Below are 27081 nucleotides of genomic sequence, written 5' to 3' on the forward strand. Positions count from 1 at the left end.
GCTCAGAAACCAATTAAGAGGCTCAAGGTATACAGCCTGGTGAATGGCTTACAGACAACCAAAAGAACACATGGTCTGAAAGAGATTCACAAACTAGCTGTTTATAATCAAGCTATGAGAAGGAGGGTTCCAAAGTCTCTTTCTGAAAAAGGCGGTCCTTACTCTAAGTGAGATGAGAACATTCCCTTATTATACTATTAATTGGGACAGAACTGAAAACTGGTTTAGCTTCAACTTTATGATCAACAGGGAGGAGATTGGAGGTTTGCTTCCTCAACACCACAAACAGACCATCTGAGGCCGAATGTGGATTTGGGTGATTTTTTTCTCCAAAAAGCTTATTGAAGAGAGGAGGATAACCTGTTGTTTACTTTGAAAGCAAAGAACAGATTCTCCAGTTTTCAAAAAATACTGTCTTTCCTTTGCTTCAGGACTTAATCATGTCAGTCTGCCATCTGACAATGGTTCAGGAAGATTGACAGTGTGTCTCCGAAGCGTGTTGCTCTGATTCAGGAACTGTATAGTTCCAGCACCAAGCAGATTCTGAGGCAGAGAAAAAGCAAAAGGATACCATCTACTCCCCTAAGACAACACAAGCCATCATTCAGCTTCATGACTGAAACCAAACCAAAGAAAAATGGATGATAATTTAGAATTCCAGAATTATTTTTCCAAACTAAATTCCAGGTACATTCCCCATTCTAAACATTCCACACTACTTTCTTGTCACCTGGAACAAGCCACCCATGTCTTTGTCTAATGCCATTACCTCAGACTAGAATGCATTTCACTCCACGTTAACATGATAAATACACAGCCTTCCTGCAAATCCCAACTTAAATGTCACTCCTTCAATGCCATCCGAACTACATGCCCACTGAGCTTTTTTACTCTGATAAAGTGTTTATTAAATATTTCCATATATCATATTTAATAGCATACAAAACAACCCCTCCCAAATGAAATTATTTATCAAAAACTCAATGCTTAGTCTATATAGGTTTAGTGCTAGGTTCTAGAATTTTAAAAACTGAGTAACATATGCTGCCTTCCAAAGCTCCCCACCTACAATGAAAACACAATGCTCCACAGTAAATGCAGCATTTGTTAAGTGTTTGAAGTACTGGAGGAGTGCAGAGAATGTCAATGCATGCTGCAAAATTAATGCTGCAAAACTAACTCACTCAAGCTTCATTACACCCTGCCCACCCAGACCCCAAGAGTACCTTCTCAGTTCTACAGAAGCTAAAAACGAAAGCTAAAAACAACATTGCCCAATCATTCCTACAGCTAGGTTCCTGGATGCAATTTTGGATTTGTCAATGAAATACATGTTCATGGAATATGAAAATTGAAAGCGAGGTGGAGATCACTTACCACCCCTTTACATTATTTTCTATTGCCAAGCAAGTTGAGCAATGAGATGTTTTTTTCAAAGTGTTGCTCCAGTATCCTTTCTCTAATTCTTTGGGTGTTGACAGACAACTGCAGTGGAGGCAACAGCTGGACCCCAAGTTCCAGTGCCCAACCACCAGCTGTGTTGAGTGTCAAGAGGCAGCTCAGGTAGCCACCACAGTGACAGAAACTTTTTTTTTTTAAGATTTTATTGGGGAATAGGGGAAGGGGAACAGACAAGTTGCTGTCCTTTTGTACTTCAGTCTAGTTGTAGAGGACATCGCTTCACTGGCCCATGTTGGTATTGTCATTGCGCTCTTCCCAGGTGAAGCAGATCGGTCACCGGCCACTAGACAGCCGCTCACGGTGACTCTTGGCAGCTCACCCTGGCTGCCGGCCACTCACGCCAGCTCCCAGCCACTCACAGTAGCTTATGGCAGTCTACTGCAGCTTCACTGTAGCCTACGCTGTTCCCGGCAACTCACGGCAGCCCAGCTCCGGGTCGAGCTGCTGTTCACCATCTTAGCTGTAGAGGGCGCAGCGTCACTGGCCCACATATGGGATCTGAACCAGGGCCCTGCTGCTCAGAACTGGCATCCCAAGCCAACTCTTAACCAATGCGCCACTCAGCCAGCCCCAGAAACTTTCTAACTCTTGGTTTGAAATACCTGAATCAGGTTCTTATACTCAATAATTCCAATGGTATCATCAGAAGTCACAGTTTCCCTAGTGGGTCTGTTCTTAAGAGTTCTGGGAGTTATTCATGGAGCCCTAATTTCTACTTAAAATACCTAGAGTAGTTTCTGTTTTCTGGATCAAAAGAAAACATACATAAGACATTTCTCCAAAAGGACATACAGATGGCCAATAGACATATAAAGATGTCAAATGTCCTAATTCATCAGAGAAATGCAAATTAAAATCACAATGAGATCACCTCAACCGTCAGAATGGCTATCATCAATAAATCAACAAACAACAAGTGTTGGCAAGGATGTAGAGAAAAGGGAACCCTCGAGGACCATTGGTGTGATTGCAAATTGATATAGCCACTATGGAAAACAGAATGGAAGTTCCTCAAAAAATTAAAATAGAACTACCTTATGACCCAGCAATTCCACTTCTGGGTATTTATCCAAAGAAATCAAAACGCTAATTTGAAAAGATATACACCCCTATGTTCACTACAGCATTATTTAAAACAGCCAACATATGGAAGCAATCTAAGTGCCCATCAATAGATGATTAAAGAAATTTTGGTACGTATATACAATGGAATACTACTCAGCCATAAAAAAGAATGAAATCTTAGCATCTGCGACAACATGGATGAATCTGGAAGGTATTAAGTCAGACAGAGAAAGACAAACACCATATGATCTCACTTATATGTGGAATCTAAACAACAACAACAAAAAAGCTAACAAAACAAAAACAAACTCACAGATGCAGGGAACAAGCTGATGGTTGCCAGATGAGAGAAGGGTTAGGGGTGAAGTGGAAAAGGTGAAGGGATTAAGAAGTACAAATAAATTGGTAGTTATGAAATATTCATGGGGATGTAAAGCACACAGAAATTAGTCAATAAGACAGCAATAACTGTATAGTGCCACGTAGGTACTAGTCAGGGGGATCACTTCTTAAATTATATAAATGTCTAACCACTGTGCAGTATACCTGAAACTAATATATAATACTGAATGACAAGTATAATTGAAAAAATTTTAAAGGGTTGGGGGAAAAAAGGTGAACGGAATAAGATGTTCAAATAGCCAGGTATAAAACAAGTAAGTCATAGGGATGTAATGTACAGCATAGGGACGTCAATAATATTGTGATAGCATTGTACAGTGTCAGATGGTTGCTGGATTTATCATGGTGATCACTTCTTTAGGTATTTAAATGTTGAGTAACTATGGTGTACACCTGAAACTAATATAATAATGTATATTAGCTATATTTTAATAAAAATCCTTAAAGAAAGATAAAACAAGGCACATGTTAGAAAGATTTCTATTAATATGATTAAAACAGGGAATTTCAGTTATCTAAAATACTATTCTTCGATAGAATTATCAATTTGAGAAATCTACTTAATATAAATATACACCACACTTCATGTATCATACATGAAGAATTGTTTTTGAGAAACTTCCTACAAACTACATCTTTTGATCTAGTGTTCTATGGCAGCAAAAACTGTTTATAAAACAAACTGACAAAGCAATCCTCCAATGACTTTTATACAAACTTCAACATGAACAGAATTAAATCAGACTCAACCATAAAACAAATATATTATTATCCCTTGGTTCTTATTAATTTATTTCAGTCCATAAAACCTGGAATTTGGTATCTGTTGTATAAAAGAGAAAATGTGGCTGTTGTCCTTGGTTCCTAGGAGGGAGCTTTTAACCCCTGGAGCTCCCCAGTGATACAGGTGTCTTTTATGCTAACATGATGGCTCAGGACGGAGGCTGGTCACCAGAAAGACCAACAATGGGATGAGAGGGTTGAGGCTTTGAGTCACCCAATCTCTGGGTAGGGGAAGAGGGCTAGAGATTGAATTCAATCATGTGGCCAACGATTTGATCAATTATGCATACATCTGATAAAAACCCTGGACATCGGCATTCGGTTGAGCTTCCTGATGGTGAATACAATGATGTACTAGGAGGATGACAGACCCAGATTTCACAAAGGGCACGGAAACTCTGTATTTGCGACCGTCCAAGACTGCACTCTATGTGTCTCTTCATTTGCCTGGTCCTGATCTGTATCCTTTAAAATAAAACCGTAATCATCAGATAGTGTTTTCCTGAATTTTGTGAGTAACTCTAGTAAATTATCAAACCTGACAGGGGTTGTGGAAACCCCCCCGATTAGTGATCAGATGGTCAAAAGTGCGGGTAGAATAGGGATCCACTTGCCAGTGGCATGTGAAGTGAGGGCAGTCTTGACTCCAAGTGGTTAGCGTCAAAATAATACTGCAGTGTCAGAATACAAAACCTCTAATGGAGCTTCTTGCATAATTTCTTACACAAGCTAATCTCTCTATATATGCTAAAGATATAAAGAAATGAAGCCATAAACTTGCAGAATTTGTATCATCATACAATCTGCACAACCCAATTCCTCACAATTTCTGGCTTTTTCAGAAATGTCAGCAAATCAACCTCCAGAAAAATTATCTTTAAAAAAAAAGTTACTGTAAGTAGTTGGAGGAATGGTGTGAAATCCCAAGAACAGTTTAAAAATTTTTTGAAATAAATGTTTGTATAACACTACATGAGGGGTCGTCAAACTTGTTCTGGACAGAACCAGAGAGTAAATATTTTAAGCTTTGCAGGCCATATGGTCTCTGTCATAATTACTCAACTATATCACTACAGTGGTGAAAGCAGCCATAGCACTATGTAAACTGCTACATTCCCATATAACCATTATTTGCAAAAATGGGGAGGGAATAAACTGGATTTACCCTAAACAAATCAGTTTACTGGTCCCTGCACTAGGTAATTGTTCAAATAAACAAAATATGTAAGTTGTTTGATGGCATGAAGCTCTGGTACCATACCAATAACTAATAGCCTTAGAAACAAGGTTAGTACATACATATATTTTACCAATACAAATCATGTTAGCTAATATATGTATTTTAATAATACAAATCATGTTAACTAACATACATTTTAATAACACAAATCATGTTAGCTAATATATATTTTAATGATACAAATACTATGTTGGCTAATATATGTTTTAAAAATATTAATCATATGTTACCTAATCTGTGTATGTGTGTGTAATGGGAAGGAAAGAGAAGAGAAGGGAAGAAGAGAGGACCAGAGCTATTCCAGAAATCTTTATTATATTTTACAGTATTTTTATCTAACTTCGATATTTTCAGATGCTTAAAACAGATCAAAATTCAAAACTTCCATCAACTCTCATGAAAGCACAAGGCACTGTACTATGTGCTATGAGTCCCTGGCAGAATAACTAACTTTGAAACAAATAGTTATCCATACAAGTAAGAGAATTGTATTTTATTTTAGATAATAAGGTTTGGTGCCAAGACAAAGTTTAGTCCCCTTACTTCTCCAAACATTTATATGCTCTGCAGTATATATTTACATTCAGAAAAGAATCCATATTCTATATTAATACACTTTTACCATAGTTTGTTCCTCTAAAATTTACCTTAATAACTATAATTAAATCAAGAATGCTTCATTAATCTGAATTAACAGGTGTCCTCCCTCCAAAAAGGGGCTAAGTAAGTTTGCCCTAAATCATTTGATTTGGGGCCTTAATATTTACAAGAAAAATAGACAAAGTTTAGCAACTATTTAGGTCAGATATCAGTCTTAAAATAACAAAGTTGAAGATTAGAAATACTATTGCATAATAGGACTTCGGCAGGAAACCTGAAGAATTTTTTATTTTCCTCATGATTTTGAGGATATTATACAATATTATAATATCCCTTAAAAAATACAATTTGAATCCATATCATGATGATGACAAGAACCAATCTCTACCAAAGATAAAGTCATACCACATTTAGAACTGATTTGTCATAGCATGTATAGTAATTTCCATATGCTGCTGTAACAAATTACCACAAACTTTGTGGCTTAAAACAACAGATTTTTATTCTATTACAGTTCTGGAAGCCAGAAATCCAAACCGAATCCTACAGTACTAAATCAAGGTACCAAAAGGGTCACGCTCCCTTCTAAAGTTTCAGGGAAAAATCTACTTCCTTGCTTCTTCCAGCTTCTGGTGGCTACTGGTATTCCTTAGTTTGTCACATCATTCTAATCTCTACTCTCACTGTCATTTCAATTTCTGCTCTTCTATGTCAAATTCTCCTCTGCCTCCCTCTTATAAGGACATTTGTGATTACATTTATAGCACCTGGATAATCCAGGATAATCTCCCCATCACAAGATCTTTAACATATATATCTTCCAAGTCCCTTTTGTCATATGAAATAACATTCACATTTGCAGGAATTAGGAACTGGATACCTTTGGGGGCCATTACTCAGCCTAACAGTTACCCTTGATCTTATGTATAAAGGTATCAAAAATACCACTGAAGTCAATAATGATAGACCAAGAATTGTATAACAAAGAACAAGAAAAAACTACAGGTGGAGACATATACTACAAATCTGGGAGATTTTTATAAATGGAAGTATGATGGCCAGTATATGATATTGGAAATACATATCATAGAGGCTAAACTATAATAACTCCACAATGAAATGATTCTCTAATTTGTGGTCCAAAAACACCTGGGGTCCTCCAAAATCCTACCTTTTCTCACTATATATCTGTGTATGCCAAACGTTCTTCATATACTTCAACCAAAACACCATATCCTAACTTACTAAATGCAAAAATACATATAAGATTCTAGTTCTTATTAAACAAAATACTGAAAATATTTGCAGAAATATAAAAATGCCACTCTTCTCATATTTTCTTTTCTTTTGAACAAGTTATTTTTCATTAATATGTTACTTGTATTAACATGTAATAATTTAATTGTTAAAAGGGTGAATATATTTTTTTAATTTATTAGTTTGAATTTCTGCTATAAGTCCTGAAAGACATTCCCATTGTAAACCAAAGCCCTTTCGGATCCTCAATAATTTAAGATGTTAAGAGAATCTAAACACAAAAAGTTTAAGAACCCAGAGCACTGATTCAGTTAGCGATTCCACCGTAGGAACTCACTCTGTCTCCCTAGTGCCTGTATTAACTGCCTCGTTAGTGAAACCTAGGTTTACCCATGACAATAAAAAAGTCTTTATAATGATAAAGGAGTTACTTCTTTATCAATAAAACATTACAAACCTAAGCATTTATGCACCTAATAAAACAGTTTCAAAATACATACAACAAAAAATTATATAAATTCAGAGAAACACACTAACCCAAAGTTATAGCTGGAGATTACAACATGCCTTCCTCAAAAATTAATAAAACAAGTAGATAAAAAATCCATAAAGATATAGAAGAATTGAATAATGTTATCAACAAACTTGACCTAATGAGATCTGTAGAACATTCCACACAACTGGAAACAAAATACACTTGCTTCTCAAGTGCATACAAAACATGTACCATGATAGGCTATATTCTGGATTATGGACCAATTCTTAATAAATTTGAAGAGACAGAAATCATATAAAGAATATTTCCTGGAGATCCAAAATGGCAGAGTAAACACTGTGCCTGCTTCCTTCCATGAACACATTAAAATTAAAACTAAACTATAGATCAACCTGGAGAACCATCTAAATCTAGCTGAACGTAAGTTTTCTAACTAAGGATATAAACAAGAAGCCACTTCGAGACTGGTAGGAGGGGTGGAGATGCAAACCAGGCTGGTCCCAAACTTTTGTGTGGCAGGTGAGAACTGGGAGGGATACCTTGATGGCAGAGGTTCCCCATGGAGGAGCAAAGGACCCTAGCCCCACTTCTGGCTCCCCAGCCCGGGGTACTAGTGCCTTGAAGAGGGGCCCCCACAATATCTGGCTGTGAAATACAGTGGGGATTCCAACCATCCAGGTGGGCCAGAAGGCCACGGGAAACCCAGATGTTCTCTTAGATGGCCTGTGCACAGATTCACTAGCTCGCGGGCACTCACCTGAGGCTCCAGGAGAGGTGGTGACTCAGCCAGTGCATCAGAGGCATACAGGGAGCACACTGAGGTTATGTGGCTTGGAGGCCAGGGCTGGAGGGCAGTTGCCATTTTCCCTGTATGGGGTCCTCCTCCCATGCAACCAGGCAGGCAGCCACCATCATTAATGTGTTGAGCGCGCCCCCTATTCTTAAGGCCAAATTAAACTTGATTGGTCTGGTGAGCTTCAAGGCTCCACCCTGCTGACTCACTGGGATCCCGCCCCACCCAACTCCCTCACCACCAGAGGCACTTTCTCAGCTAGCAGCCATCCCTCTCGTGGAAAGGGCTGCATTGCACTCTTTCTTGGAAAACTTCTGAAGTCCAAGGCACCAGGTGGGTAACAACTGGCCAAGGGGGACTCTGAGACTTTTCCTGAGTAGCTCCAGTCTCAGCACTGGCACCAAACCAGAATCTACATTAAACTGGTGAACAAAACTCTTCCCACTCTATTGTCTCCCTGAGACCCTGCCTCACCCAACATAAATAGCGCAGGAGGCTTTATCAGCAGCTGAGCTTTAAGGGAGCCAGCAGGTGACAGCAGGCCTCAAGGCGTCCTGGCTTTTTGTGGAGCTACCCCAAGCCCTGTACTGGTGGCAGCTGTCCTCAGTTCACAGCGTAGCATCTCTCACATGCCTCCAGGTTTAGCACTGGCAGTGAAAAACTACAGATCGTTTTGTAGCGCCTACCAAGTAGTCCCCAGCTGGTCACAGGCAGTGGGTAACCTGGGCCTGCACCAGAGCCCCTTCCAAGAAGCCCAAGAACCAACATATCTGGAGGCTGGCTTCAGACCATAGCAGAGAACCATCTAATTAGCTCCAGAAATGGCACACAAAAAGGGAGATCTCAAAGGCACCAGAGCATGCTGGGGTGAATCCTACTCAATGGGGTAAGCCCCCCGCACAGCAGCCCAGAAGCTGCAGACATGGCCAAACCCCACAGCCAATCAGCCTGAGGGTGAATCACACCCACTGATGTACCAATACCAAACAAAGCTAAACTATAACAGGAGGGCACACACAACCACACAAGGGACACTCCTGAAGCAGCTGGAGCAGGTGACCAGGGAGACTGTGCCAGGGCCCCACAGGACAACTACCACATAAGGGCAACTGGCCAACACTAGGATACATAGCAGATCTGCCTCATACAAAGAAACAAACACAAGGAGATAGCAAAAATGAGGAAACAAAGAAATATGTCCCAAATAGGAGAACAGGAGAAAACTCCAGAAAAAGAACTAAACAAAACATAGGTAAGCAACCTACCAGAGACACAGACCAAAACGATAGTTATCAGTATGCTCAAAGAACTCAATGAGAACTTCAACAAGGGATAGCAAGCACAAAAAAGGACACAGAAACCATAAAGACAAACCAGTCAGAAGTGAAGAATACAATAACTGAAATGAAGAATGCACTAGAAGGAATCACCAGCAGACTAGATGGAGCAGAGGATCAAATCAAGTGATTTGGAAGACAAAGTAGCAGAAAACACCCAAACAGAACAACAAAAGGAAAAGAAAAAAAATCCAAAAAAATGAGGATAGCTTAAGAGACCTCTGGGACATCATCCAGCATAACAACATTCGCATCACAGGGATACCAGAAAAGAAAAGAGAGAAAGCAAGGGATTGAGAACCTGTTGGAAGAAATAATGACTGAAAAACCTTCCTAACCTGGCGAAGGAAACAGACATACTAGGTCTGACAATTAAGTTTGTAAACTTGCCACCATGTACTAACACTGGCAGCACTGAACAAAAAGCTCAGTAAGGTTCCATAGCCTTAGTATATTGGTGTCTCACAGCTGTGTTCATGGCAACATGTGGTGGTGTTGTGCTGAGTGGCGTTCATTATTGTTGCTGCATGTTTTTGTGTGCCATCACGAGTGTCTCAGCTTGAATTACAGCAACTAACATACATTAAATGTCTTGTTAAACTTGGCAAGAGTGCAAGTGAAGTCAGGGACATGTTAATCCAAGTTTATGAGGTTAGTGCCATGAAGAAAACGGCAGTGTACAAATGGATTAAATGTTTTTTTGACAGGAAAGAATGCATCACTGATGAAGACAAGTCAGAGCAGACAGTAACGAGCAGAACTGACGAAAACATCGCAAAAATTTGTTGAATTGCGCATCAAAATCATCAGCTGACTGTGAGAAACACAGTACAACAAGTAACATCGATATAGAAACAGGAAAATCTCAACTAAAAATCTTGGCATGAGAAAGGTGTGTACAAAAATGGTCCTGAAGGAGCTCACCAATGAACAAAAGCAAAGGAGAGTCGAAGTTTGCCAAGGCCTTTTGGTGGGGCAAGGTGATGTTTTGGGCCGTGTTATCACTGATCATGAAACATGGGTGTATCAATATGACCCTGAAACAAAGCATCAAGTACAAAATGGAAGTCAGCCAATTCTCCACGACCAAAAAAGTTCTGTCAGTCCAAATCGAGAGTCAAAATGATGTTGCTAATCTTTTTTGATATCAGAGGGGTTATTCATTATAAATTTGTACCAACTGGACAAACAGTTAACCAAGTTTACTATCTGGAAGTGCTGGAAAGGCTGCATGAAAAAGTTAGATGAAAATAACCTGCACTTTTCACCAACAATCCATGGCTCTTGCATCACGACAATGCACCAGCTCACACGGCACTGTCTGTGAGGGAGTTTTTAGCCAGTAAACAAATAACTCTATTGGAGCACCCTCCCCACTCACCTGATCTAGCCCCAATGACTTCTTTCTTTACCCAAAGATAAAGGAAATACTGAAAGGAAGACATTTTGATGACATTCGGGATATCCAGGGTAATACGGCAACAGCTCTGATGGCCATTCCAGAAAAAGAGTTCCAAAATTGCTTTGAAGGGTGGACTAGATGCTGACGTTAGTGCATAGCTTCCCAAGGGGAGTACTTCGAAGATAACCACAGTGATATTCAGCAATGAGGTATGTAGCACTTTTTCTAGGATGGGTTCGCAAACTTAACTCCCACGCCTCATACAAGCCCAGGAAGCACAGAGAATCCTAAACAAGAACCCAAACAGGCCCATACCAACACATATTATAATTAGAATAGCAAAGGTTAAAGACAAAGAGAGAATCCTAAAAGCAACAAGAAAAAGGCAACTAGTAACTTATATGAGAACCCCTATAAGACTGTTGCCTAATTTCTCAACAGAAACGCTGCTGGCCAGAACAGACTGGCAGGAAATATTCAAAGTGATGAAAAACAAGGGCCTACAACCAAGACTACTCTACCCAGCAAGGCTATCATTTAAAATTGGAGCGATAAAGAGCTTCCCGGACAAGAAAAAGCTAAAGGAATTCACTACCCCCAAGCCTGTATTACAAGAAATGTTATAATGACCTTTTTTTTTTTTAATTGGGAAATTGGGGGAGGGAAACAGTGTTGGGGAATTGGGGAGGGGGGGCAGCCAAGTTGCTGTTCTTCTATCTTAGTTGTGGAGGGTGCCAGTAGCCATCTGGCTGCCCATCAACAGCTCGTGGCCTCTAAGCTCAAGATGCTGTGTTACAATCTTGGTTGCGGGTGGGTGTAGCCACCATCCCACGAGGGAGTAAAACCGGCAGCCTTGTGGTTAAGAGCGCACGCTCTATCCACTGAGCCATCCAGACAGCAGCTCAGCTCAAGGTGCTGAGTTCCTTCCGTCTTAGCTGCGGGAGGGCGTAGCCCACCATTGAATAGGCAGTCTTGTTGTTAGGAGCATGTGCTCTCACCAACTGAGCCATGCTGTCACCTGTTGGCAGCTCAGTGGCAGCTCAGCTCGGGCGCAGCATCACTGGCCCATCTGAGAATCGAACCGGCTGCCCTGTTACTCAGAGCTCACACTCTTAAGCTACCTCTTAACCAACTGAGCCTCTCAGCCGGCCCCAAAAGGACCTTTTTAGGCAGAAGAAAGGAGAAAACAAACAAACGAAGATCAAAATATAAATGATAAAATGGCCAATAACTATGTATCTATCAATAATCATTTTATATGTAAATAGATTAAATGCTCTCATCAAAAAACATGAGGGCTGAATGGTAAGAAAACAAGACCCATACATATGCTGTCTACAAGTCACCCACCTCAGATGCAAAGACACACAGATGGAAAGTAAAGGGATGGAAAAAGATATTTCACACAAATGGTAACAAGAAAAAAATCTAGAGTAGCAATACTTGTATCAGACAAAATAGACTTTAAAATGAAGATTATAATGAGACAAAGAAGGACATTATGTAACAACAAAGGATCAATACAACAAGAGGACATCACCCTAATAAACATCTATGCACCCAACACAGGAGCACCTAAATATATAAAACAAATACTGACCGGGCCGGCTGAGTGGCGCGATGGTTAAGAACTGGCTTGGGACGCCAGAGCACCCCGGTTTGGATCCCACATAGGCGGGCCAGTGACACTGCCCTCTATAGCTAAGATGCTGAACAACAGCTCAACCTGGAGCTGGGCTGCTGTGAGTTGCCGGCGACGGTGCAGGCTGCAGCCCCTGCTGCAGTGGGTTGCCATGGGCTACCGTATGTAGCCAGCAGCCAGCGTAAGCGGCCGTCCAGAAGCCGGTGACTGATCTGCCTCACCCAGGAAGAGCGCAATAATGGTGCCAACTTGGGCCAGTGAAGCAACGTCCTCCACAACTAGACTGAAGAACAAAAGGACAGCAACTTGTCTGTTCCCCTTCCCCCAATTCCCCAGTGCTGTTCCCATCCCCCAATTCCTCAATTAAAAAAACAAAAAACAAATACTGACCAACATAAAGGTAGAGATCAACAGTAACACAATCATAGCAGGGGACGTTAACACCCTACTGACATCAATGGACAGATCCTTTAGACAGAAAATCAACACGGAAGCAGCAGCCTTAAATGATGTACTAGACAGACAAGATAGTTTTAATTGATACTTTTAGAGCATTTCACCCAAAGCAGCAGAATATACATTATTTCCATGTGCACATGAAACATTTTCCAAGATAGACCACGTTAGGCCACAAAACAAGTCCCAATAAATTAAACAAGACTGAAGTCATATCAAGTGTCTTTGACCACAATGATATGAAACTAGAAATCAATTACAAGAAAAAAACTAAAAAAACACAAACACATGGAGGCTAAATAACATGGTACCTAATAACGAGTGGGTCAACAACGAGATCAAGGAAGGAATCAAAGGATACCTTGAGACAAATGAAAACGAAACACAGTGACCCAAAACCTATGGGACACAGAGAAAGCAGTCCTAAGAGGGAAAGTCATAGCAACGCTGGCGTGCTTGAATAAGAAAAATCTCAGATAAACAGTCTAACTTTACACCTAAGGGAACTGGAAAAAGGGCAGTAAACAAAGCCCAAAGTGAGTACAAGAAAGGAAATAAAAAGGATCAGAGTGGAAATAAACAAAATACTGACTTAAAAAACAATACAAAAGGGCCTGCTCAAAACCATTTGGTGTGCTTTTTCTCCTAATAATGCCAACTTGAGCATTGAGCACTGAGCCCCTTGAGCCCTTTGAGCCATTGAGCACCTTGAGTCTTGAGCCTCTTGAGCCTTGCTTATGCTCAGGGCCTGTTGCAAACTCTTTGGAGTGTACTTTTTCTCCTAATAATGGCGTTGAGCCGCTTTTCTTTGTGCTTGGCCCGCTCCTAATTCTTTGGAGTGTACTATCTCTTCTAATAAGCTTTTTTCACCATGGAAACAAAAAGAAACAATACAAAAAAAATCAATGAAACCAAGAGCTTTGAAAATATAAACAAAATTGGCAAATCTTTAACCAGATTCATCAAAAAAAAAAAGAGAAAAGACCCAAAAAAGAAAATCAGAAATGAAAGAGAAGTGACAACAGACACCACAGAAATTTAAAAAAAAAAAAAACTTTAAGAAACTACTATGAGCAACTATACGTGAACAAAATAAAATGGACAATCTAGAAGAAATGGATAAATTCCTAGTATACATACAATACTCTAAGGTTGAATCAAAAAGAAAATTTGAACAGAATGATTAGTACCAATGAAATCGAATCACTAATCAACAAGCTCCCAACAAATAAAAGTCCTGGACCAGATGGCTTCACAGGTGAATTTTACCAAACATCCAAAAAAGAATTAACACTTATTCTCAAATTATTTCAAAAAAATTCAAGAGGAGGGAAAGCTCCCAAGCTCATTTAGGAAGCCACCATTACCCTGAATCTAAAACCTGACAAACACATTACAAAAACAAACCAACAAAAAACTATAGGCCAATGAACTAATGAACACAGGTGCAAAAATCCTCAACAAAATATTATTACACCAAATTCAGCAATACATTAAAACATCATACACCACAATCAAGTGGGATTCCTTCCTAGTGTGCAAGGGCTGGTTCAATATAAGCAAATCAATTAACATGATACACCACATAAACCAACGGAAAAACAAAAATCATACGGTCCTATCGACAGATGCAGGGCCAGCCGAGTGACTCAGTTGGTTAAGAGCGCGACCTCTGAGCAACAGGGTCTCCAGTTCCATTCTCACATGGGCCAGTGAGCTGCACCCGAGCTGAGCTGCCGCTGGCTCAGCTGGTGAGAGCACGTGCTCCTAACAGCAAGGTTGCCGATTTGACTTCCGCATGGGATGGTGGGCTACACCTACCCGCAACTAAGACTGATCACGGCACCTTGAGCTGAGCTGCCTTGAGCTGCCTACAGGCGGTCCAATGGCTCAATGGTTAGAGCGTGCACTCTTAGCAACAAGGTTTCTGGTTCAACTCCCACATGGTATGGTGGGCTACGCCCACAGCAACTAAGATTGAACAATGCACCTTGAGCTGAGCAGCGGGGAGCTGCCGACGGGCAGCCGGATGGCAACTGGACTTGGAGCTGAGCTAGCTGCGCCCTCCACAACTAAGATTGAAGGACAACAACTTGGCTGTTTCCCTTCCCCAATTCCTCAATAAAATCTTTAAAAAAAAAAAAAAAACCAGATGCAGAAAAAGCATTTGACAAGACCCAGCATCAATTTATGATAAAAATAAAAATAGAGGGAACATATCTCAATATAATAAAGGCCATATATGACTAAGCCACAGCTAATATCATACTCAATAACAAAAAGCTAAAAGCATTCTCCTCAAGATCAGGAACAAAACAAGGACGTCCACTTTCACCACTTTTATTCAACATAGTACTGGAAATCCTAGCCATGGCAATCAGACAAGAAAAAGAACAAAAGGCATCCGATAAATGGGGAAAAAAAGAAGTAAAACTGTCCCCATTTGCAATGACATGATACTTATACAAAGAGAATCCCAAAGATTCCGCCAAAAAACTATTAAAATTTTAAGTAAATTTAGTAAAGTATCAGGATACAAAATTAATATTCAGAAATCAGTTGTATTTTTATACACCAATAACGAACTATCAAAAAGAGAAATTAAAAAAACAACCCCATTTACAATTGCATCAAAAAATGAATTAATAAAATACTTAGGAATAAATTTAACCAAGGAAGTAAAAGACCTGTACTCAGAAAATTATGAGACGTTGAAGAGAGAAATTAAAGAAGATACAGATAAATGGAAACATATACCATGCTCATGGGTAGGCAGAATTAATGTAGTTAAAATGTCCATACTATCCAAAGTAATATATAGATTCAACACAATCTCTATGAAAATACCAATGGCATTTTTCACAGAACTAAAACAAATAATCCTAAAATTTATATGGAACTATTAAATACCCCAAATAGCCATGGCAATCCTGAGAAAGAAGAACAAAGCAGGAAGTAACACGCTATCTGATATCAAATTATACTAAAAGCCATAGTTATCAAAACAGCATGGTATTGGCATCAAAACAGATACATAGGTCAAAAGAACAGTTAGCCCAGAAATAAATCGATACCTTTATGGTCATTTAGTCTATAACAACGGAAGCAAGAATTTACATTAGGGTAAAGACAGTCTATTCAATAAATGGTGCTGAGAGCACTGGACAGATACATGCAAATAAATGAAACTGGACCACGTTCTTTCTCCATTTACAAAAATAAACTCAAAATGGAGTAAAGACTTTCTAAATGTAAGGCCCAAAACCATAAAACTCTTAGAAGAAAATATAGGAACTAAACTCACAGATATTATCCTTAGTAATATATATTTTTTAAAGATTTTATTGGGGGGCTGGACGAGTGGCACGTTGGTTAAGAGCTGTCTTGGGACACCAGCTCTGAGCAGCAGGGCCCCAGTTCGGATCCCACATGGGGGCCAGTGACACTTCCCTCTACAGCTAAGATGGTGAACAACCTGGAGCTGGGATGCTGTGAGTTGACAGCATAGGCTGCAGCCCCTGCTGCAGTGGGCTGCCATAAGCTACTGTGTGTGGCTGGCAGCCAGCATGAGCAGTTGGCAGCCGGTGTGAGCTGCCGTGAGCTGCCATGAGCCGCCGCGAACGGCCATCCACTGGCCGGCGAGTGACTGCCTCACTGGGAAGAGCGCAATGATAATACCAACATGGGCCAGTGAAGCGACGTCCTCCACAACTAGACTGAAGAGCAAAAGGACAGCAACTTGTCTGTTCCCCTCCCCCAATTCCCCAATAAAATCTTAAAAAAGATTTTATTGGGGGGTTGGGGGAGGGCAACAGTGTTGGGGAATTATCAAGCTAAATTATCAAACTATATCAAACTAAAAGGTTTTTGCACAGCAAAGGAAACCATCAACAAAACGAAGACATCCTACCGAATGGGAGAAGATATTTGCCAATGATTATCTGATAAGGATTTAATATACAAAATTTATATTAAAAAAAACCCTCAACACCAAAAAAAAAAAAAAAATCCAATTTAAAAATGGGCAGAAAAGCTGAATAGACACTTCTCCAAAGAGGACATACAGATGGCTAACAGACATATGAAAATATGCTCAACGTCACTAATCATCAGAGAAATGCAAATGAAAACTGCAATGAGATACCACCACACTCCTGTCAGAATCAGAATGTCTATCATCAATAAATCAACAAACAAGTGTTGGCAAGGGTGTAGAGAACCCTTGTGCACTGTTGGTGCAGCCCTATGGCAAACAGTATGGAGTTTCCTTAAAAAATTAAAAATAGAACTACCTTATGACCCAGCAATTCCACTTCTAGGTACTTATCCAAAGAAACCCAAAACAGTATTTCAAAAAAATGTATGCACCCCTATCCCATTATAGATTTTTTAAAATGAAGAAATTTATCAGTATTAAGGAAATATAATTATATAAATATATAACCTAAAAAAAAAAAAAAGAATAGGATAGGATAAGTGGTAATGGTTGCACAAAAATGTGAATAACTTAAAAGCCAATAAACTATATGCTTAAAAATGGTTAAAATGGTCAATTTTATGTTGTATATATTTTACCACAAAAACTTAAAAAAAAAAAAAAAGAAGAGTAGGTTTGATGAACTCAAAGCTACAGTAAGAAGATGAGTAAGGAATGCATACATCCAGGGTATCTTGTTCTTTGACATATGTTGTCAGTTGCTTAAATGTAAATTTAAAGCTGTTACCTGTGAGATATGATTGATGGAAGACTCCATTCTCCGAAGCTGAGAGGCTTGGATGTCCAGCAATTGGAGTACATTGTTGGCCAATGCATTTATTTGATAAGCAACACTAGCTAAGGATTGGGTTGTATAGGCTTTGGTCTCTTCTAAAGCTTTTCTCTTGTCTGTAGCCTGAAATAAGAACAAAAACAACCAATTCTTATTTAGGTCAACATTCATTAAACATATACTCTATAGAAGGGCAGTTATATTTTTTGTGAGAAAAATCCAATTGAATCAAAAAACTTAGCAAATCAATCTGACGATAGTCTCAGAACATCTGTGAAGCCATGGCAGACATCCCTGTCTACCAGATGGGAACTACACCCTCCTGAGTAGCCTATCCGCTAAGGTCCACTAAAGAAGCCACCAAACGACTGACATCAGAGGCTTAAAGCCCCTCAACCACCAACTCATCACATTACATCCATAGGACCTTATGTCAGCCCCAAACTCCCAACCCACTGTTGAGAGTTTAAACTACTCCATATTTCTGCCTTTGCATCCATTTTGTGTGGCTAAGTGGCCTGCAGGGCTCTTGAACCGACTCTAGTGCCTCCAACAGTGCATGCCCTAGGTAACAGCCCTCAGGGTCACAAGTAAATATAAGTTCCTGATATAACTCCCCCAATGCCCCTTGTGATAAACACTTTCTCCTGCCTCCCAGCTCCCTCTCCTTTTGTGCCCCTTAGATGTGACTGAGTCAAAATCTGAGATTACCAACGCCCCCCCCTTTTTTGGTTTAAATTGACCAATCCAGCCTTCACCTTGGAACCCCATAGCACTCCACCCACAGACCCTAATAAAGGCACTTGCTCACTTTGTATGAAGCCTGCACTGACCAACCCATGTGTACCCTCGAGGCATACTGTATACCTCCCTGGGACCTTTGAGTAATAAACTGCTCTATTTCACTTTCCCTTCAGTCTTTTGTTGAGCTGTGGCTTACCATTTGATGACACCCCCGGGGTTCTACTTAACATGTAAAAAAAAATATCACAATACCCACTAATAATAATATGGACTAAATCCATTCTACCTTATCTTCCTGTTTACATTAATCACCATCAGAAATCCAACCTCCCTGTTATCCATTATGATCAAGCCTTCTCATTTCCACAAAAGCTGTGAACCTTATAACCTCTACTCATCCATTCTTTCGAAAGTCCTGTACCTAACTAAGAGTAAGGTGGTGAGCCAAGTTTAAAGCAAAGCTCAGAGCTAAGTTCAAAGACAAGTGATAAACTTGGGGGTAGGGAGACCAACTTATATCACAAAGGGTAAATATTATTAATATGTAATCTAAAAATGAAGGCCAAGATCAATAGTAAAAAAAAAAAAAAATGGAATAGAGCTCTAACAGACAGTTGACAAGCAGTGCTTGTATTCAAGTACTTTACTTAATAATGGCCCCAAAGTGCAAGAGTAATGATGTTGGCGATTTTGATATGCCAAAGAGAAGCTGTAAAGTGCTTCCTTTAAGTGAAAGGTGGCAGTGCTTGACTTAATAAGAAAATAAAAATAACTGTATGAGATTGCTAAGAATGTTATCTCCAATCCATGAAACTGTTAAGGAAAGAGAAACTCATGTTAATTTTGCTGTCTCACCTCAAACTGCAAAAGTTACAGCCACAGTGATAAGTGATTATCAGTTAAGATGGAAAAGGCATTAAATTTGTGGGTGGAAGACATGAACAGAAACCATATTCACATAACTTTTATTATAGTATATTGTTATAATTGTTCTATTTTATTATTAGTCGTTAATCTCTTACTATAACTAATTCATAAATTTAATTACAGGTATGTAGTATAGGGAAAAACATAGTATATGTAGGGTTCAGTGCTATCCCCAGTTTCAGGAATCCATAGGGCATCTTGGAATGTATTCCTCATGAATAAGGGGGTACTACTATAATAAGGAATATTGAGGAATGTTATAATCACTACACCATGATCTCCAGAATATTGTTAAGGTGGAAAAAAAATGTTTATAGAATGCTACTGTTTAAGAAATGGGGAAAGATAGGAAAATACATGATCTCAACTTTTGAGAAGAATAAACCACAACATTAAAAAATAATAATTACATATGGGGGAGAGGGTAAGTAGGTTGGAGGGAACATGGATGGAATTCTTTAAACATTACCTTGCTTTATAGACTTTTTTTGGAACGATGTAACTTATACAATTATGAAACGAAATTAAATTTTAAAAAGGAATTCCCCAAAATTAAATGTAAAATTAATCAATGAGTCTAAATACGCATCCAATTAAGTGGCTTAACCAGAGAGGAAATATTCTAAAAGTGACTTCAAAGCACAGTAATTTGTATATTCTTAATGGGATTTATTCTTAGGACAAAAATAATTGAAAGGAAAAAAAACTGAAGCTGTTTTCAATTGCTGACAGTAGTTTTGGAATTATCCTGAGTATTGTTTATGCAGTGTGGGATAGAGGAAGTCATTAATTATGTTTCTCATTGAGAACTGAGATTTTTGGCATGGTTCAAAAGAGATTCTGATATAAGAACAAAGTTAAGAAAAATCCTGTAGTTCTGGATTTAAACTGAAACGATCAGTTTGAACCCACTGTGTAATTTATCATATCATACATACACCAATATCCTAGCTCTGTCTAGTGAAAAGGCCTAAATGTAAAACATGGTGACTCTAGTTGATAACATGGTATTGTATAACTTAAATTTGCTAAAAAAGAAGTTAAATGTTCTCACAAAATAAATAAATAAATAAATAAATACATGCGGTGAGGATATGTAACTAGATGAGAGAAATCCTTTCACAATGCATGCTTATATTAAATTATTACAATGTACACTTTAAACATCTTACAATTTAATTTGTCAATTATACCTCAATAAAGCTGGAGATGGGGGAGCAAAAGAAAGGCCAAAAAATAACTGTCTAGCAGCCATGGAGCACCCCTTATCCAGATTGTGATCTCTAATAGCACTCTCCAATGCAAGGAACCAAGACTCCTGGATGGCTACAGGTCTAGGAAAAGAAATGTACAAGATGCATTTGGAATGTGTATCACAAAGGATGTGGAAGCCACCAAGGACTACTCTAGGGTCATGTCAAAAGGACTCCAGAATCAACTGGAATAAGCTGCTACCGGCCAAAGATGGAACAACGTAAACACCAATGAGGATAACTATAATAGAACGAAACATAAAATATCTATATCTAAGAGTTTGTAACAATATTAAAAAATAAAAAACAAGCCAAAAAAGTCACTGGCCAGTTTTGGATGATGCTAGGGACCATCTCATTTGGGGAAGGGGAAGAAGGAAGCTTAATTAAAGTATGAAATACAGACAATACAAAATTTTAAGTATGTAATTCAATGCGTTTTCAACAAACGTGTGCAGTAGTGTAACCACCACCATAAGCTTCATCAAAAACATTTCCCTCATGTCCTTTAGTCAACTCCCTCCCCATTCTCTGGATTCTGGAAAACCAATGATTTCCTTTCTGTCACTACCATTTTGCCTTTAGTTCTAGAGTTTCATATAAATGGAATCAAAAGTATAGACTTCTGCCTGTGTCTGGCGTCTTTCAGTTAGCATACTGCTCTTGAAATTCATCCTTGTCGTTGCTCAGCAGTATTCCAATGTATGAGTTTACCACAATTTGCTTATTCAGTCATCAGTTGATAGGCATTTGGGTTCTTTCCAGTTTGGGACTACTATGAATAAAGCTGCTGTGAATATTTGAGTCCAAGTCTTTGTGTGGACATTTCTCTTGAGTAATGCCTAGGTAAATACCTAAGAGTAGAACTGCTACATCCATGGTACGTTAAATACTGCATATGTTTAATATTGTAAGAAACTGCCAAACTATTTTCCAGAGTATTGGTACCATATGGCATTCCCACCAGCAATCTATGCAAGTTCGTTTCTCCACATCTTTGTCAACACCTGGTATGGTCAGTCTTTTTCATTTTAACCATTCAAATAGCTATGCTGTGCTATTTCATTGTGGTTTTAATTTCCATTTCCCCATTAAATCATGATTTTGAGCATCTTTTCAAGTGCTTATGTACCATCCATTTCTTCTTTAATAAAGTCTGTTCAAATCTTTTGCCCATTTTTTTAAACTAGGTAGTTTGTCTTCTTACTGTTGAGTTCCTTAGTGTATTCTGAATACAAGTCTTTTGAGAGATGTTTTGCAAAAATTTCTCACAGCCTGTAGGCTTGCCTTTTCATTATTTTCACAGTCTTTAAAGAAGAAAATGTTTTTTCTGTTGATGAAGTCTAATTTACAATTTCTTTTTTATATTTCATGTTTTTGTGTCCTACTTTTTAAAATCTTTGCCAAACTCAAGGTCACTAAAATTTTTCTCCCGTGTTTTCTATCAGTTTTATAATGTTTGCTCTTGCATTTAGATCTATAATGTGTTTCATATTAATTTATTGCATATGGTGGAAGTTAGGATAATGGTCAATTAGGATAATTCTTCCATGTACTGGGTTGTCGGAAAAGTCATGACACATTTTTGCAACGAAAAACATGGAAAAAATACATCATGACTTTTCCGACAACCCAATAAATATCCAACTGTTCCAGCATTATTTGATGAAAAGACTATCTTTTCTTCAATGAACTATCTTGGCACTTTACTCAAAAATCAATTGACTGCATAGGTGTGGGTCTATTTCTGGACTCTTTTGGGTCCCACTGAAAAGTCATGATGTACTTTTTCTATGTTTTTCATTGCAAAAAAACGCGTCATGACTTTTCTGACAACCCAATTATCTCTTGAGCCTCATCTAGTATTATATTGTATTGATTACTATAGCTTTAGTAAGTCTTTAAGTCAGGTAGGGTTAAGTTCCCCAGATTTGCTTTCTTTTGGAATATTTTTTGAATATTCTAAGTCTTTTGCTCTTTCATATAAATTTTGAATCAACTTGTCAATTTCCACAAAGGAGCCTGATTAAATTTTGACTGGGATTATACTGATTCTATATATCAATTTGGGGAAACTTCCATCTTAACAATATTAAATCTCCTAACCCATGAACACAATAATTCTATTCTTCAAGTCTCCTTTAAATCCTCTCAGAAAAGTTTTTTTAGTTTTCATGTACCAGTTGCAGACATTTTGTTAAATTTATCCCTACATATTTTATACTTTTTGATTATATCATAAAGGGGATTGTTTTTATAATCTCAATTGCCAATTATTCACTGCAAGTTTATAAAAATACAACTGATTTTTGAACATTAATCTTGCAATCTTACAACACTGCTAAATTCATTTATTAGCTGTAGTTGCTTTTTTCTAGATTCCTTAGGATATTCTACATGGACAATCATGTAGTTAATCAATTATAGCAGTCTTCCCTAAAAAGTTAAGCTGTTTGTAAATAAAAACAATTTTATTTCTTCTTTTCCAATCTGTATGCCTTCTGTTTCTTTTTCTTGCTCTACTGCACTGGCTAGAAACTCCAATTCAATGTTGAATAGTAGCTGTTCCCAACATTAGAGAAAACACATTCAGTTTGTTATCATTAAAACATCAAATGTAGGTTTTTCTGCAGGTGCCCTTTATGAGGCTAAGGAAGTACCATCTATTCTTAGTTCGTTTACCAAACTAGGCAGATTTAATCTTGAGTAAGGTTTGGTTATTGTCAGTCATCCATTATATTCTAGAGTTTCATCTGTCTGGTTTCTCTGTTTTGTACTCAGTGTACAGGCTGCACACTCTTTTCTTTCCTGAGAGTAGTGAAGACTGCTAGCTTTGCACTAAAATCTATTCTCCCTTCCTCCAGGGCATAAAATTAGTTTATTTCCCAGATTGCCTCATTGCATGGTCATATAACTAAGTATTGTCAATGGAATGAAAGCAGAAATGGGTACTGCTTCTAGGCCTAGTCATAAAAACCTCCCATGCATGTCCAATGCAATAGCTAGTGTAAAATGTAGTCCTACCAAAACAATAAATTTATGTTTAACAGAAAATATTTTACCTTGCTTCCATTTCAAATTTCAAGTTAAATTAAATATAAATTCATTTTCTTAAACCTGACACACTTTATTTTATTTTATTATTTAAGTATAGTTGGTATACAATCTTATATTGGTTATATTAGTTTCAGGTGTACAGTATAGCGATTCGACATTTTTATACCTTACAATGTGATCACCCTACTAATTCCAGCAATCATTTGTCACTGTGCAAATTTATCACAATATTATTGGCTCTATTCCCCTTCTCCTTTTAGCCCGTCCCCCTAATCTCTCCCTTCTATAACCATTCCTTTGGTCTGTTTCTATGAGTCTGTTTTTGTTTTTTGTTTTGTTTTGTTTTGTTTTTAGACTCCACATATAAGTGAAACCATACGGTATTTGTCCTTCTCTGCCTGACTTATTTCAAAACTAGCCACATTTTAAAACGCTCAATAGCCACATGTGGATTGTGGCCACCTTACTGGAGAGTATAGTTATAGTTACAGTTAATTTCCTCTATAGACCATCAATTTAAAATTTAATCTGCACAGGAAATGCTATTGTCACTTATTTCAGGTTTGTAAGTTTAGTCCAATAGTTGGTCTCCCTCACTCTTTCATGCTTTTGCTGTCTAACTACAAGGCAGGCTTAGTATGTTCCAAGGATCATACAAAATGGATTAGAAGCTAGAAGACAAATAGCCATCATTCTCCCAGGGGCTAAAACAGACATTGTTAATCAATTATAGCAGTCTTCCCGGCAAAGTCTAAATACTCTAACTAATTACTCTAAGAGTTGACATGTGATATGAAGCCCATTTGCTACCCCTGTCTTATGCCACTAATGAAGTTTGCTTATAGTGGAAATAAACATACTCAGCTTTAAAATTAAAAGCTAACTATTTAAAGGAGCTAAATCCAAAATACACAATGTAGACAAGAATTAAACAGGAAATTCCTTAGATAACTGAATTTTATGAACAGTCCATACATAAAGCCAGCTCTCTTCTTCCTCCCTTACCCAGCAGAAACCAAGCTTTACTGAGTCAGGATCTGCTATCTGGAGAAAAGAACCTTTTAGTAATATCTACTCCTCAAAGTCCTTTTCTTGCCTCTCAACGTGACTGCACAGGTAAAGTAGCTCTTCTTTTTCACCACCTAAAGTGGACATTATTAGCTATAAGCAATCTAATATATTTACCTTTAACCACATTTCCTCTCCCCTCAGTCTCTCAATCTTTACCTATTGTATTACCACAAGAAAAGTCTTTCTCCTCTCTTAAGTGAAAATACTTGAACCCAAAAAAAGACAAAGAGAACATTCTGTCATGACTAGGTCTTAAAAGTAATACACTCTAGGGACTGGCCAAGTGGCTCAGTTGGTTAAGAGTTCGCTCAAGAGTGTGAGCTCTGAACAACAGGGTCGCCGGTTCAATTCCTCACCCGAGCTGAGCTGCCGCTGAGCTGCCAACAGGTGGCAGGATAAAAAGAAAAACAATATTCAGCTCAAAAGTAATGCACTCTAAATGAAAACAAGCACAATATCGTTTTTAAATTTCTGCCTATTTTTTAACAACAAAAAAAGAGAAAAATGAAAAATAAAAAAGGTTATCATGGCCCTATCATTTAAATAGACCACATTAACATTTTCATGTATTTTAGTACATGTACATGTACAAGAATATAAAATCTGACATCAGGGCACTAGCTACATATCCTGTTTTTTTCATTTGATAACGTAACATGAGCATTCCAACATGTGCTATCCTTCCCTAGCATATTTTTCAAGAAGGAATTTCCAATAGCTTCAAATTATTTTAGTTAGTTGCCTACTCTCCTCATCTTAATTCCTCTAATTTTAAGATCCTGATTTTAATCAGGACATCAATGTATTGGACCCTGTTAAAAAACAAGTTAAGTTCAGGGCTGGCCAAGTGGCTCAGTTGATTAAGAGCTCGTGCAAGAGTGCAAACTCTGAGCAACAGTGGTTCGATGCCTGACCCGAGCTGAGTTGCCACTGAGCTGCCAACAGGTCGCAGGATGGCTCAGCTAAAAAAAAAAAAACACACACACAAAAAGTTAAGTTCAAATCAAACTTCTTCTAAATGACCAAACAAGAGATGGCATTATTTAGTAGTTATAGGAATTCAAAAGAAAACATGTACAGGTAATTATAAATATCTCCTACTGTTCCCCTGATAGTAATCTAATATATATATAAGTAGACAGAATACTATCATAACCCCATGTACCTGTCCTTCAACTTCAGTGTCAGGTTTAGTTTATAAATTCACATTTTACTTGGTTTTATAGTGCTTGCAAAGTTTTATATATTAAAAATTAAGTGTCACTGCTTTTTAAAATGAACTCAGAACACTCGTCTTAGAAAATACCTTTAAAAATAAAATACCAACTTTAATATTTTTATACAATATTAAATAAATACCAAAACACTGATACTATCATTTTGTTCTAGCTCTATCTTAATTCTGTTTTCTTCAATCACTAGCACTGTTGATTAAAAGTATTTATTACTGGGCCGGTTGAGCGGCGTGTTGGTTAAGAACTGGCTTGAGAGGCCAGAGGGCCCCAGTTCGGATCCCACAGATGCGGGCCAGTGACACTGCCCTCTACAGCTAAGATGCTGAACAACAGCTCGACCTGGAGCTGGGCTGCCTTGGGTTGCCGGCGACGGCGTGGGCTGCAGTCCCCTGCTGCAGTGGGCTGCCATAAGCTACTGTGTGTAGCCGGCAGCCAGCGTGAGCAGCCAGCAGCCACCGTGAGTGGCCGTCCAGAAGCCGGCAACGGATCTGCCTCGCCCGGGAAGAGCGCAANTCCTCCACAACTAGACTGAAGAACAAAACAACAGCAACTTGTCTGTTCCCCTTCCCCTGATTCCCCAATAAAATCTTTAAAAAAAAATAAATTAGTTATTATTTATTTTACAAGTTTAATAAACTTTCATTTTCTTCCAACTCTTCACTGTAACATTCTTCTGTATAATTAAGTGTCAAACACCAGCCTACAAGCTAACTTTAAGAGTTACCATTTCTATGTCAAATCACTATGCTGTACGCCTGAAACTAATATAACATTGAAAGACAACTATAATCGAAAAATTAAAAATAGGTTTTTTTTAAAGTACTCTTTCTAAGTTAGGGCCCTACTTTACTGAAAGATAGAAAAAAGAGCTTGTACATAGAACATATCCTATAGTATTGGTCTATATAATAACATTTCAGAATACTAGTATGACTTAAAATGGTCTGTTTCTTACTCATTTTGAACCCTTCCTTAAAGTCGGCTAAGAGGACTTGAAAATAATTTGCTTTCTTTGAGGAACAATAATTTCTCTCTGTCCTAACTGCAAGTGATTTAATGACTCTGCTCTCATGTACATTAAGAAAAAACTT

At 38.3% G+C, this 27081-nt stretch overlaps 1 protein-coding gene across 11 annotated transcripts in view; it reads right to left on the reverse strand.

Annotated features, from left to right (window-relative positions):
• Positions 1–27081, reverse strand: part of ABI1 (abl interactor 1) — a 118880-nt gene that overhangs the window by 52936 nt on the left and 38863 nt on the right. For 10 of the 11 annotated variants that reach the window (XM_019634128.1, XM_019634122.1, XM_019634126.1 and 7 more), the window contains exon 2: positions 17659–17826. In XM_019634128.1, coding sequence (XP_019489673.1) covers positions 17659–17826 — 168 coding nt within the window. Of the gene's footprint in view, positions 1–4001; positions 4173–17658; positions 17827–27081 lie in introns of those variants that run through there. The other variant, XM_019634129.1, reaches the window with a different exon arrangement.

This window comes from Hipposideros armiger, unplaced genomic scaffold, assembly GCF_001890085.2.
Source record: "Hipposideros armiger isolate ML-2016 unplaced genomic scaffold, ASM189008v1 scaffold_1506, whole genome shotgun sequence".
Taxonomy (NCBI): Eukaryota; Metazoa; Chordata; class Mammalia; order Chiroptera; family Hipposideridae; genus Hipposideros; species Hipposideros armiger.